The sequence below is a fragment of the Dendrobates tinctorius genome, unplaced genomic scaffold, assembly GCF_039654945.1.
Source record: "Dendrobates tinctorius isolate UK_male_01 unplaced genomic scaffold, ASM3965494v1 ptg000059l, whole genome shotgun sequence".
Taxonomy (NCBI): domain Eukaryota; kingdom Metazoa; phylum Chordata; class Amphibia; order Anura; family Dendrobatidae; genus Dendrobates; species Dendrobates tinctorius.
The window spans coordinates 11,888,736-11,903,093 of record NW_027361727.1 but is presented as its reverse complement, the minus strand read 5'-3'; the positions used below and the strand labels follow the sequence as shown (position 1 = coordinate 11,903,093).

General features: G+C 44.2%; 1 protein-coding gene across 1 annotated transcript; it reads left to right on the top strand.

The window, feature by feature from the left end:
• Window positions 1-2,441: 2,441 nt before the first annotated feature.
• LOC141092346 (C-signal-like) lies at window positions 2,442-13,607 on the top strand. Its single transcript, XM_073578414.1, has 5 exons — window positions 2,442-2,678; window positions 6,329-6,516; window positions 10,780-10,944; window positions 12,884-12,994; window positions 13,347-13,607. Exons 2-5 carry the CDS (start codon window positions 6,466-6,468, stop codon window positions 13,458-13,460), a joined length of 441 nt encoding a protein of 146 aa, XP_073434515.1. The 5' UTR covers window positions 2,442-2,678; window positions 6,329-6,465; the 3' UTR covers window positions 13,461-13,607.
• The last annotated feature ends 751 nt before the right edge of the window (window positions 13,608-14,358 follow it).

Sequence of the window (14,358 nt, the reverse complement as noted above, 5' to 3'; positions counted from 1 at the left end):
GATATGTATGATGGGTATATGGGCACGGGACTATGGGATGGTGGATATGTATGATGGGTATATGGGCACGGTACTATGGGATGGAGGATAATTATAATTTGCTATAACTAACCACAGTTAGTTACTATGCCCGGGCAGCGCCGGGCTCTTCAGATAGTATATAGATATAAATAGATAGATATAGAGATAGATATATATGGGATAAATAGATATAGCGATAGATAGATAGATAGATAGATAGATAGATAGATAGATAGATAGATAGATAGATAGGGGATAAATAGATAGATCTATGGATAGATATATAGAAGATAGGTAATGGATAAATAAATAGATATAGGGATAGATAGCTATGGGATTGATAGACAGATAGATAGATAGATAGATAGATATAGAGATAGATATATATAGAGAGAGATATAGATAGATAGATAGATAGATAGATAGATAGGTACATACCAAACCTCCAAATAGTACATCAAAAAAGAAGGCAGCACACCATGTAGGTTTTCAGTAAAGTGTTTTTTTAATAGCCCATACGGCTATGTGCCCATGCAGCAACATTTTGGTTCAATGAGTGTGTAATGCTTGAAAAAGGTTCACACTTATTGAACCGAAACATTGCTGCATGGGCACATAGCCATATGGGCTATTAAAAAAACACTTTACTGAAAACCTACATGGTGTGCTGCCTTCTTTTTGGATGGACTAGATAGATAGATGAGAGATAGAGAGAGAGATAGATGATAGATAGAGATAGAGAGACAGATAGATAGAGATAGATATAGAGATAGATAGATAGATAAATAGATAGATTAAAAAAAAACAAAGCACAATACTCACCTCTCCTCCTCGCTCCCACGCTGATACCGGCTTCAGTCTCAGGAGCTGCCCCGTCTACCAGACACACAGCGGGTGCGTGATGAAGTGACATCATCGCGCATCGGCTGTGAGTCAGCAGAGGGGACTGATGGGGGAGAGTGTCATCTGACGCTCTTTCTCCCATTACAATTGAGGGCGGCGTGGGAAGCAGTGAGTATTCATTTCTCTTTAGCAGCAGGGACAGGGGCTCCTGCCTCCTGTCACCCGCTGCTGCTCTGCTGGCAGGGGCCCCCATAGCAGCGGCGTGGTGTGCCGCTATTAGCGACACACCACTGGCTGGGGGCCCCTGGAGCAGTGGGGTCCCTAGGCAACTGCTGGCCCTGTATGTCAGCAGGTGCCAGGGCCCACCGAATGCCAGGGCTCACCGGAGAATCCTCCGATGCAGCCAGTCTGCCAGTCCGATGCTGGCGACTTGTAGCCTGGGCGGACGCTCTTAGGGCGAGCGTTGGACGGAGTGAGGAACAGAAAGACGCTGGAGCTTCACAGGGAGCGGTACAGATGGGTCAGATGCTTTTCCAGAGGCAACTAAACCAGGTGGCGGATGATTTCAAATCTGGGGCGAAACAGGCAGAAGGAATTTTCATCATGGTGAGGTTAGACCAGGAAGAAGCTGGGAAGCAGTCTAAGACGGTCCAGGTTCGTGCCATATAGAAGCGTCAGCAAAGTAGGGAGGGCTGAGGAAGCAAGTAAAGACAAATGTGCCAGCTGTGGATACATTGTGTGAAGTTATCAGTAAATAAACCGTTCAAGTTACTGTGACTGTGTCTCAATTACTGGGAGTCGCCTCGGAGAGGGGCCATCGCTGCTTGGGAAGTGCCCAGGGGGACCCGAACCTGGAGACGCAGGTACGCCGTACAGTGAATTGTATTGTTCTGTGAGGGAAGACCTGGACACTGATGCTTTATTGTCTCTGACCACGACTATAGTCCCGGCTGACCCTTACACTGCAACCCAAAAAAAATTACACTACAACAAAATGGCGCATTAGCATCTATCACGTACCGATAGATTTTAATGCACAGGCGGGGTTTTACACTAAGCGATATCGCTAGCAATATCGCTATAACGTCACAAAACCAGTGACGTTTTAGCGATATTGCTAGCGATATCGCTTAGTGTAAAACCCCCTATAGAGCTGTGGGGGGGGCGACAGGGGACGACCTGACCTGGAGCGATCAGCAGCCGATCTTATCTGTAGGGAAGGACAAGTAATGGCTTCTCTACAGAAACAGGTCCCGTGTTATGCAACATGTATATACTAGGCACAGGATACAACAGATTGCTGCATTTATCCTACTGACCTTTTATTCTGTGCAGGTGTATATATATAGTAGAACGGAAAGGAAAGTAGAATAAAATAATGAACATATATGTGTATAAATAAAGTACAAATGAAAATATATATATATACTGGTGTGTGTGTGTGTTTTTATATATAAATACATATTATTAACATATATATACACACATATTATATTATATAGAAACACATATTATTTACATAAATATATACATATTATATTATATATAAACACATTTATATATATATATATATATATATACACACACACACATATATATAAATATATATTATGTATATATAATATATTCATTTACCTTTTTCTGCTTTCCTTGTGTTTTTTTCCGTTTTTTGGCAATTAATACCAGGATCTCCGAGCCTGACCAGTTTGCTCCATGTCCGTTTTCTCGGCACCACCAATAATATTTCTATTTTTTTTTTCAGGAACTAAGGTCTTTGGCTTCCAAGCACAGTAATATTGTGCTATTACCTCTGGGTAAGTGAGACTCTGATATGCAGGATAATGCGCACCGTTTAAAACATATGTGATTAAAACCTCTCCATAAGAGCCCTTCTCTGAGAAGAGCGCCCCTTTTATTTAGATCCGGTGTAGCCACAGATCTTCAGTGTAATCACAGACTATGCATAGCGATCATCTCTGTGTGTACAAAATTTAGGACTTAAGAGTAACCCCCCATAAGGCCGGGATCCCACATGCGAGGAACACAGCCGAGTGTTACATGTTAATACCCGGAGTCTGGCACTGCCGCCGGCACTCGGGAGCGGAGCGTGCAGCCACATAGCAATACATGGAGCCGCACGGGTATTAAATATTAACATGCAAGACTCGGCCGTATTACTCGTATGTGTGATCCCGGCCTTAGGGGGATACATTTTCCTCTCCGGCCTCCTACATGTGTCTCCCCCAGCTGTGGGCAGCAGTAGATATTGTTATATCTAATGGCACCAGGAAGGCATTGCAGGACCTTAGGTTTCTATGGTTACAACCACTGATGGTGACAGTTAATTTAGGTAGTTGCTAGTGGTCGTAACCATGGATACCTAAGGTCCTGCAATACCTGCACATGAGGAAAGAGACGTAGCGAATCAGAAGAACTATACTAAATTTCTAATTGGGGGTATTTGCTAATATTATTGGAATACCCTTTAAGGTCTCAGACTTTTCAGAATAAATTATAATATTGGAGAGGTGTGAAAATGCTGGCCAAAATGATGGTGATATGTATGTTTGAGTCAACTGGATAAAATCTCCTAATGTCCGGGCTGGCAGGTACCTTCTATAGAAAAGGCTCTGGGTTGAAGACACAGATCAATGGGGTAGAGAGCAGGAGGTCAGGTTTCATTATATATTTTTGGTAAAGGGTTAAAAGGTCAAAGACTGATCAAACAGGTCAAAGACCGATGTGTCACAAAACAGAAAAAGTGTCCAAACAGTCTTCTCAACATCTGTGGATAGGAGGCATTCGGTGATCTTCTTGGTGAGAGCATTGTGGACTACATTGGGCAGGATTGAGGGCATTCTTGGGTGCAACTTGGACCAGGACCTAATAGTTCTAAGTTCTAATTTAAGTATTAAGTTTCAGGTTCCAGATTTATGTGGATTGGATACTCATGCAGAGATTTATCCTGTTTGATATACTTACGGTCAGGATGGACTTCTTCATAACTGCTTCATAGTTGTTTTTGCCTGTCTCTAGATCAGTGTTTCCCAAACTCCAGTCCAGTCACGACCCCCAACAGGTCATGTTTTCAGAATCTTCTTAATATTGCACAGGAGGAGTGACAACCTACGGCCAGGGCCGGTTTTAGGCAAAGTGGGGCCTTAGGCAAAGTTTAAAATGGGGCCCCAAATGCTGACATATTGCCCACCACACAGAAGCATTTTGGTTGTAGTTACATGCACTGAGTTCAGGCCGCTAAATGAGTGTGATCGACAATATTGAAGTCGTTCAACGCTTGTTTCCCGGCCTCTTTCCACCATCTGTGGAATAAAGGTACTGTCACACTTAGCGATGTACCAGCGATCCCGACCAGCGATATGACGCAGTCAGGATCGCTGGTGCATCGCTAAGTGGTCGCTAGTGAGCTGCCACACAGGCAGATCTCACCAGCGACATCGCTGGGGACGGGGATCGCTACTTACCTGTCACACCAGGCGATCCTGACGTCCTCCCGCCCGGCTCCACGCGTCGCTCGTCGTCACAGCAGGAAGCGCCGCAGGAAGCTGACGACGAGAAACAGTCCTGAACGTTCTCGCGCGATCAGCGATAACCAGCGGGGGAGCCGGTCGTAGGTAAGTATCAGACACAGCGATATCGCTAGCAATATCACTATAACGTCACTAGTTATAGGGATATTGCTAGCGATATCTCTTAGTGTGACATGCCCTTAATGATGGGGACAGAACAATCACTATTAGATCACTCTGTCCCCATACAAAATCATGTTATCAGCAGCATATCTTCAGTATACACCGGAGATGTGCTGCTGAGAACAATGATTTTTGTTCCGGCATAAACAATCCAATCACTCGCTAAATAGGCAGCATTTTGCCTGTTTAGTATAATATACCCCATAGTCCTCCATATATTATAATGTGCACCACAGTCCTCCATATTGTAAAATGCACACCCCATAGTCCTCCATATAATATAATATAATATGCCCCATAGTCCTCCATATAGTATAATACACTCCTCAGTCCTCCACATAGTATAATACACTCCTCATAGTGCTCCATATAGTATAATGCACCACCATAGTCATCCATGTAGTACAATTCAATTCCCATAGTATAATGCATCCCATAGTTCTTCATATAGTATAATGTATTCCCCATAGTCCTCGATACAGTATAATGCAGCCCACATATAGTATAATGTATCCACCTCACAGAGTATAATGCAACCACCCCACAGAGTATAATGTAACCCCCCCATAGAATATAATGCAGCCCCCCTCATATAGTATAATGTAGCACCCTCATAGAGTATGATGCACTCACCCCTCATAGAATATAATAAATATAATACAGCCCCTCATAGAATATAATGTAGCCCCAAATAGAATAGAATACAGCCCACCTCCCCATAGAATATAATGTAGCCCCATCAAAGAGTATGATGCAATGCTCCCTCATAAAATCTAATACAGCCCCCCATAGAATATAATATAGCCCCCCATAAAATATAATACAGCCCACCTCCCCATAGAATATAATGTAGCCCCTCATAGAATATAATGTAGCCCCCCATAGTATATAACACAGCCTCCCCCATAGAATATAATATACCCCCCAATAGTATATAATACAGCCCACATAGTATATAACACAGCCTTGTTGTATAGATAAGAGCCCACGTAGTATATAGCACAGCCACGTAGTACATAACACAGCCACATAGTATATAACACAGCCATGTAGTATATAGCACAGCCACGTAGTATATAACAGCCCACATATAGTATATAGCACAGCCCACATTCCCCTACCCCCGAGAATGGCCCCATAGTTCAGTACTCACTGTTATATTAAAAAAAAAAAACACTCCTCACCAATCCTCGTGCCCGCGCAGCTCCCAGGTCCTGTCTGAGTGGCTGCTCTGCCTGGCACACAATGAGTGCGCAATGACGTCATCGTGCACCGGCCGTGTCAGAGGCAGAGCGGGGAATGATGGGAGAGGGAGTGTCAGCTGACGCTCTCTCATCCATCATTGCTTTGAACTGTACCGGCAGACGCCGGGATAGTAGAATGCAGCAGCGGGGAGAGTCGGCGCTGGTGGCAGGTGGGCCCACTGCCTCATAGGGGCCAAATAGCAGCTGCGTGATGTGCCGCTAGCTGGTGGCCCCTGGGGGAGCGGGGGCCCTAGGCTGCTGCCTAGTCTGCCTGCCCCTAACGCCGGCCCTTCTTATGGCAATTTCTGAGGCCTTGATAATAATTCCATCACCTGTGGAACCTAAGGAATTCCGGAAATCGCGATCTGTTGGGGACCCCGAGGACTGGAGTTTGGGAAACATTGCTCTAGATAAACTTGGTAGGACCACAAGGTTAGACTTTCTAGACTGGCATCTACCCTTATCAGTTATGACATTATGTCAAATCAATGTCTTTGTTGGAATTCACAGATGCCACGGATATAGAGAGCGTGAAAAAAGCTGCAGTTGAAGTTGAAAAATATCTGAATGGCTCTGGGTTAAATTTGCTAATAAACAATGCTGGTGTGATATCTAGTAAAAAGCTGGAAAAGGTTGATGCTGATGAAATGATTGACACGTTCAAAACAAATGTGGTTGGACCCATTCAAGTAAGCCAGGTAAGACCCCTGCAAGTAAGCCAGGTTAGACCCCTGCGAGTAAGCCAGGTAAGACTCCTGCAAGTAAGACCCCTGCAAGTAAGCCAGTTAAGACCCCTGGAAGTAAGCCAGGTTAGACCCCTGCAAGTAAGCCAGTTAAGACCCCTCCGAGTAAGCCAGTTAAGACGCTTGCAAATAAACTAGGTGAGACCCCTGCAAATAAGCCAGGTAAGACTCCTGCAAGTAAGCCAGGTAAGACCCCTGCAAATAAGCCAGGTAAGACTCCTGCAAGTAAACCAGGTAAGAATCCTGCAAGTAAGCCAGCTAAGACCCCTGGAAGTAAGCCAGGTTAGACCCCTGCAAGTAAGCCAGTTAAGACCCCTCCGAGTAAGTCAGTTAAGACGCCTGCAAATAAACTAGGTGAGACCCCTGCAAATAAGCCAGTTAAGACCCCTGGAAGTAAGCCAGGTTAGACCCCTGCAAGTAAGCCAGTTAAGACCCCTCCGAGTAAACCAGTTAAGACGCCTGCAAATAAACTAGGTGAGACCCCTGCAAATAAGCCAGGTAAGACCCCTGCAAGTAAGCCAGGTAAGACCCCTGCAAATAAGCCAGGTAAGGCTAATTTCACACTTGCTTTTTTTTGCAGCGCGTTTTTCCCGCAAAAAAACGCATTGAAAAAACGCATACAAACGCATACAAATGCTGCGTTTTTTTCAAGCATTTTTATGAGCATGCATGAAAAAAACGCAGCGTTTTTATGCGTTTGTATGCGTTTTTAGTGCGTTTTTACCACGTTTGCGTTTTTTTCCAACATTAGGTGGCCCCTCACACTAACCCAAACCATGACTTTACTAACCCTAACCCTAACCCTAACCCTGACCCTAACCCTAACCCTGACCCTAACCCTAACCCTAACCCTAACCCTGACCCTAACCCTAACCCTGACCCTAACCCTGACCCTAACCCTGACCCTAACCCTAACCCTGACCCTAACCCTAACCCTTAACCAAACCATACTAACCCTAACCCTGACCCTAACCCTTAACCAAACCATACTAACCCTAACCCTGACCCTAACCCTAACCCTTACCCAAACCATACTAACCCTAAACCCTAGCTAACCCTAACCCTAGCCCTAAACCCCCTTAACTAACCCTAACTCTAACCCAAACCCCTAAATTCCATTGTCCAACTAATGGTAAAAAAAAAACGCATGCGCAAAAAAAGCATACATAAGCATGCCAATGCGCACATATGCGCACCCATAGACTTATAATGGGTGTCTTGCTGTAAAAAAACGCATTGCGTGCGCATGCGTTTTTTTGAGGCAAGTCGGACGCCCAAAAAATGCAACAGGATGCATTTTGTGCGCCCGAGCGCATACCGCAAAAAAACGCATGTGCGGAAAAACGCATACAAACGCATGTGTATGCGCACATAAGCGCATCCCATGCAAAGTATAGGAAAAAAAACGCATGCGTTTTTTAGCGCTAAAATCACACGAAAAAAAACGCAAGTGTGAAACCAGCCTAAGACTCCTGCCAGTAAGCCAGGTAAGACTCCTGCGAGTAAACCAGGTAAGACTCCTGCAAGTAAGCCAGGTAAGACTCCTGCAAGTAAGCCAGCTAAGACCCCTGGAAGTAAGCCAGGTTAGACCCCTGCAAGTAAACCAGTTAAGACCCCTGCGAGTAAGTCAGTTAAGACCCCTGCAAATAAACTAGGTGAGACCCCTGCAAATAAGCCAGGTAAGACCCCTGCAAATAAGCCAGGAAAGACCCCTGCAAATAAGCCACGTAAGACTCCTGCAAGTAAGACCCCTGCAAGTAAGCCAGTTAAGACCCCTGGAAGTAAGCCAGACCCCTGCGAGTAAGCCAGGTAAGACTCCTGCAAGTAAGACCTCTGCAAGTAAGCCAGTTAAGACCCCTGGAAGTAAGCCAGGTAAGACCCCTGCGAGTAAGCTAGGTAAGACCCCTGCAAGTAAGCCAGGTAAGACCCCTGCGAGTAAGCTAGGTAAGACCCCTGTAAATAAACTAGGTGAGACCCCTGCAAATAAGCCAGGTAAGACCCCTGCAAGTAAGCCAGGTAAGACCCCTGCAAGTAAGCCAGGTAAGACCCCTGCAAGTAAGACTCCTGCAAGTAAGACCTCTGCAAGTAAGCCAGTTAAGACCCCTGGAAGTAAGCCAGGTAAGACCCCTGCAAGTAAGCCAGGTAAGACCCCTGCGAGTAAGCTAGGTAAGACCCCTGTAAATAAACTAGGTGAGACCCCTGCAAATAAGCCAGGTAAGACCCCTGCAAGTAAGCCAGGTAAGACCCCTGCAAGTAAGCCAGGTAAGACTCCTGCGACTAAACCAGGTAAGACTTCTGCAGGTAAGCCAGGAAAGACCCCTGCAAATAAGCCAGGTAAGACCCCTGCAAGTAAGCCAGGTAAGACCCCTGCAAGTAAGCCAGGTAAGACCCCTGCAAGTAAGACTCCTGCAAGTAAGACCTCTGCAAGTAAGCCAGTTAAGACCCCTGGAAGTAAGCCAGGTAAGACCCCTGCGAGTAAGCTAGGTAAGACCCCTGCAAGTAAGCCAGGTAAGACCCCTGCGAGTAAGCTAGGTAAGACCCCTGTAAATAAACTAGGTGAGACCCCTGCAAATAAGCCAGGTAAGACCCCTGCAAGTAAGCCAGGTAAGACCCCTGCAAGTAAGCCAGGTAAGACTCCTGCGAGTAAACCAGGTAAGACTCCTGCAGGTAAGCCAGGAAAGACCCCTGCAAATAAGCCAGGTAATAATCAAAGCTCAGTTTCTCTTTGTTGTAGCAAATTTATTGCAGATTTATTTCCAAACTGTGTGACTCATTTCAGTATATCTGAATCTGGCTGTTCCTGTATTCAGATGAAGGAAACTGAATAGATTCACACACACTGTTGGAATGAAAGAATCCAGTTTATTGAAATAATAATGAAAAATACACCAAAGACAGTATAAAAAAAAAAAAAAATCTAAAATATATCAAAAGATGCACAATATGTCAAAAAAAATCTTCAACAAATACATCCAAGTAATAAACATGTATTACACTCGGCCTCCAAACCTGGGGGAGTCCTCCTCTGTTCTCCAGCCCGGAGGCCCACACTGGTGAGCAGACTTTCCATCCTGCAGTTTCTTTTGGACGCCACTGTCCTTTGTCTAATCCTATCTTATATATTCTCGGTCAGTCTTACATAGAATCATATTAAATCAGAAAATAATTTTACCGTAATAAAGATATATCTAAAGAGTTAAAAATCGTACAGATTTTTTTAATATTTGATCAAATCAAGAGAAATTCCCAACATTGATAAGTATCACTGGATAGATAATAACTATATGATCTCCATTGGTCTGGCATTTTGGGATCTCCACCTTTCGATGGAGCACTTGAGAGCCTCCTTCTCGGGAGAAGGAGGCTCTCAAGTGCTCCATCGAATGGTGCAGTGCACCATTTCTCATTGTTAATGAGAGTTCCAGAAGCTCCACACTCTGGATCAGTGGGTGTCCCAGTATTCGGACCCTCATCGAAGAGAAAGTTATTATCACCTAAGAAAACTTTGACCTCAACTCGTCAAAGTGTTTTTGCCAGATTTCAGGCATAAAACACTTTGAGAAGCCACAAAACTTGCACAACTTAATAAATTCATCAAAAGTTGTGAGCTCGACTCTGTTGAGACACATCAATTTTTATGTTAATGATGAGATGCGTTTAATTCATGAATTGGTGTACACCTCTTAATGATTTACGCACATCTTACTCCTGCTTGCCCATTATTAAGAGTGGCCTACGAAACGCAAGTCTTAATGAATCGGGCCTTTAAGCCCTCCATACATGCTAGAGTATAGACAGCATGAATCTAGCAGGTTCAGCCAACGAGCTAATGTGTATGGGGGCACCAGCTGACTGATTGTCGAGAGATGAGAGATGTTGACCAGGTATGTAAATGAGACAGAAGGCCGAGGTGGCTGTTGGTCGTCAGCCATCTGATGTATGTGGCCGGCTTTAGTCTCTCAGGGTTTTAACTAGAGAGAAGTTTACGAAGACAGTTTTCATAATATCTCATTTTAAAAAACAAAATAATTAAGCTTTTCAAAGGGGCCTTCAGCAGTAATCTGGTCTCCAAATGTGTATTTCCCGTCCCCCACCATTGACATAAATAATGATTTCGACTAAATGATGTGCTGCCTTGGAAAGTCCCATCATTTTGGGGTTTGTTTGTGTTACGTTTAGGAGGATGTCATCTGCTCACTTGTATATGATCTTTTCTAGGTTTTTTACCCATTGTTGAAAAAATCTGCGGAAGAGAATGCAGAGAAACCTTTAGGCTGCATGAAAGCTGCTCTCGTTAATGTGTCATCTATGCTGGGCTCTATTGAAAGAACCCCGTTGACCTTTCAACCTGAGAATCAAGTCATCTCTTACCGAATCAGCAAGGTACAGTAACAAATCCTCAGGTAACAGACCTGAAGATCCTGAGTTCCAGAATAAGAAACAAAAGTCTAGCAACAAATCACCTAACTGTTGTGAACACTCTTGGTCTGAATTCTAAGTCTGGGCTCCCTCTGGTGGTTGCTGCGGGTAGTGGAGCTGGTCGGGTTGACAGAAGTCTATCACCTGAAGAGTATGAGTGGAAGTCAGGTGTTACAGACTGGAAGGATTTAAGTGAGCAAGCTTCCCTCAGTTGCTGCTGGTGATTTGTTTGTCTTCCCTGCATTGTGAAGTCTACTTTTCCCCTCCTTGGTCTTGCATCATTCAGATAAGTTATTTGCTTGCTGGAATCTTTTTGCATTTGATATAGTTTTTAGCTTTCTCTGCTTTCTGCTTTGCTGTGTGGGTTCAGCATTATTCCGTGCTGGGATTGGTGCTGGACCACGCTCATATGTCACAGCTTATGTCAGTCTGTTCAGTATTGCTAATCCCCTGTTATATTAGTATCTTTTGCTTTGCTTCCAGTTCACACCAGAATGCTGATCTAGCGGGGGAGAGGTTGTGTGGCCTCAGTGTTTTTATATATCAGACATGTTGGATTTTTTAGGGTTTTTGCATGATTGCAGACAGTATCTTTCCTGTCCTATCCAGACAGTTTGGGCCCCATCATTTGCTCACTCTATTTTTTGCCTGTGTTTGTGCCTCATCTTGTCTCACCTTCAATATATGTTTGGGGGCTATCTAGTCCTTTGGGGTTCTACTCCGGGGCAGTTTAGCTTTCCCCTTTCTTGCTTTAGGCTTAGTTAACTCTTTGGCTGTGCCGAGGCGTCTAGGGCATCGTAGGTATGTCCTACGGCTAATGCTAGTTGTGTTGTTAGGTTTAGGGGTCTGCAATCCGCTAAGTTACCAACCTTTCTGGTTTTCTGGTTGCTTAGCTTATTCCCTGGCTATTCTCTTCGGTGACCGATTCATAACACCCAACCCTTTGTGGGCCCTTGTCACTTTGCTTGGTTTTGATTTTGGGAACCACCGTCAATCTTGAGAATGAATGTGTGTCACTGTGGTTTCTTCTCGGCACAGAAGGGATACCGGCTACTTAACTTGGCACGAAACTACATCTGACTCTTTTCTCTTAACTAGAGATTGCTCTGTTACCAGAGGCCACTGTGCAAGATATGGAGCAAGACACTAGACCTTTTATTTCTTAGTGGGGGTCACATAGGTCAGACTCCCACTGATTACAAAGTGATGGCATATCCTTTGTGCATTTGTAAAATCTATCAGAGGTCTTAAGGCTAAAAAAAAAGCCTCCTCAGACAGACTTGATGCCAGAGGAACCATTCCTTCGCTCTTTAGCCTATGGACATGTATTTTGTCCATTGAATTGCTTCCACAAAAGGGCTGCTGGCTGGTGAAGCGAAGCAGAAAGTAGAGAAGTGAAAATATTTCAGTCAGAACCAGGATGGCAGTCAAGGTACAAAATCAGAAGACAACCGGGCCACAGTCAGACAACAGGACTAAACCAGAAAAGATAAGCTTATAACCGGCAGTGAGAGTCAGGGGTTCAGGGGTTTAAATAGAAGACAGCCCTGCCCGAGGCTCAAAGAAAGAGCCAGGAATTAAAAAAACAAAGCTAGCTGACTGAGCAACACCAAAAGTTTCAGGAATTAAACAGGGCTGCCGCGTCACTTACAACATGGGTGTAGCACCAGCCGGCCGACCACCGATGTAGAAGCAGAGTTGATAGCCACTGGCCTCGATGTTACAGCATTTCATCACTATATGAGCTGGAAAAACTCTGTAGGACTGCGGGCATTATGAAAAGTCCACTGGCACATATGGAGACTATCATAGGTCAGGGTGGTCTGCATTGAATAATATACCAGTACATGCATTTCCTAAATAAATAATACCATACAAACAAATTTAACCCTTCTTTTTACAGGCAGCACTGAATATGCTTATGCGTTTGCAAGCCGAATCCTACAAAAAAGATGGTATTCTGTGCACAGCTCTTCACCCAGGCTGGGTTAAAACAGAGCTGGGAACAGAAAGGGTGAGTTACAAGTCTGCAAATAGTCATAGTGTGACAATCCTGCTTAGAAATCTCGGCGCTACACTATTTATTGTCTTCTCTTTTTATACTATATATAACAATAATATAGCTATAATGCAAAACGCTATGTGTGGCGGAAAATACTGCACGTTACCATGAAACACTATCCCCACAGTCAGGCATGGTGGCGAAAACATCCTGCTGTGGGGAAGCTTTTCTTCAGCAGAGACAGGGAAGCAGGTCACAGTTGATGGGAAGATGGATGGATGTATCTAAATACAGGGCAAGCCAAGGAGAAAGAGGCTATAGGGGTTCTGCCAGATAGGTAAGATTATCTATATTTGTTTTCTAGGCTCCTCTGACAACTCATGAAAGCGCCACCGGAATTATGGAAGTCCTTGGTTCACTCTCCGAGAAGCAAAATGGCCTTCTGGTGAGCTGGGAAGGGAACGTGATTCCCTGGTGACCACGGGATCAATGGCTGCCAGGAAGAATGGACTTCAGAACTCCTCCGCTTGTAGGATAAATGTGTGTACAGATTCCTCCGGATGGCTGTGGTGTCACCGGGTTGCCTGTTAGACGCAGCTGAAAATGACAAAAATAAAAATCTAAGGATGATAATATTCTCTTGACCAGTGTAAGTTTCCTCTTTATCACGTTTTGAACTATTTTGGATAAGAACGGCCCCCGATGGTCATTACTGCTACAGCCTGACGCTGCCACTGTTTATCGGCTGCAGTGGTGACATGATGTCCTCACTTATAGGCCCTGTTGAGATGTTATACCACGCCCCCTACACTAAGCTCCGCCTACTTTTCACAATGGCGCCATTATTTTGGGGGGGAGGGGAGGGCTAGTGATGGGAAGTTTGGCTCTTTTTGATGATCCGGCTCATTCGGCTCCGCTCACCATAAAGAGCCGGCTCTTTTGGCTCACAAAACGGCTCTTTTTTTAAATAGAAGTACGTTTTCCACAGTCATCGTTCTAGGTCTCTGCCTGTACAGTGAGGCCTCATTCTACACCTGTATAACGATCTAGTTACGCAGTGTATACTGTTCACAGGTCTGCGACTAAAAAGCTGTTTGATTATTTTCATCTAATTTCCATGTATTTTGGTGTGCTGAAAGCGAAAAAAATATTGAAAAAAAATCCCGGACGTCAGGTTTTGCCACAACATACAAAATTCTCTTCAAATTTAGTAAATGTTTCTCAATTTTTGTTTTTTGTTTTTTTTATCTTAGGGTTTTGAAAGTCAAAATTACTATTAATTAATTCACATCAATGCATTGAAGATATACAATGCCAAAAAATATAACTTTCAAAGAAAAGAACTTGCAGAGTGAGCTAATGAAACCAGCATCAAC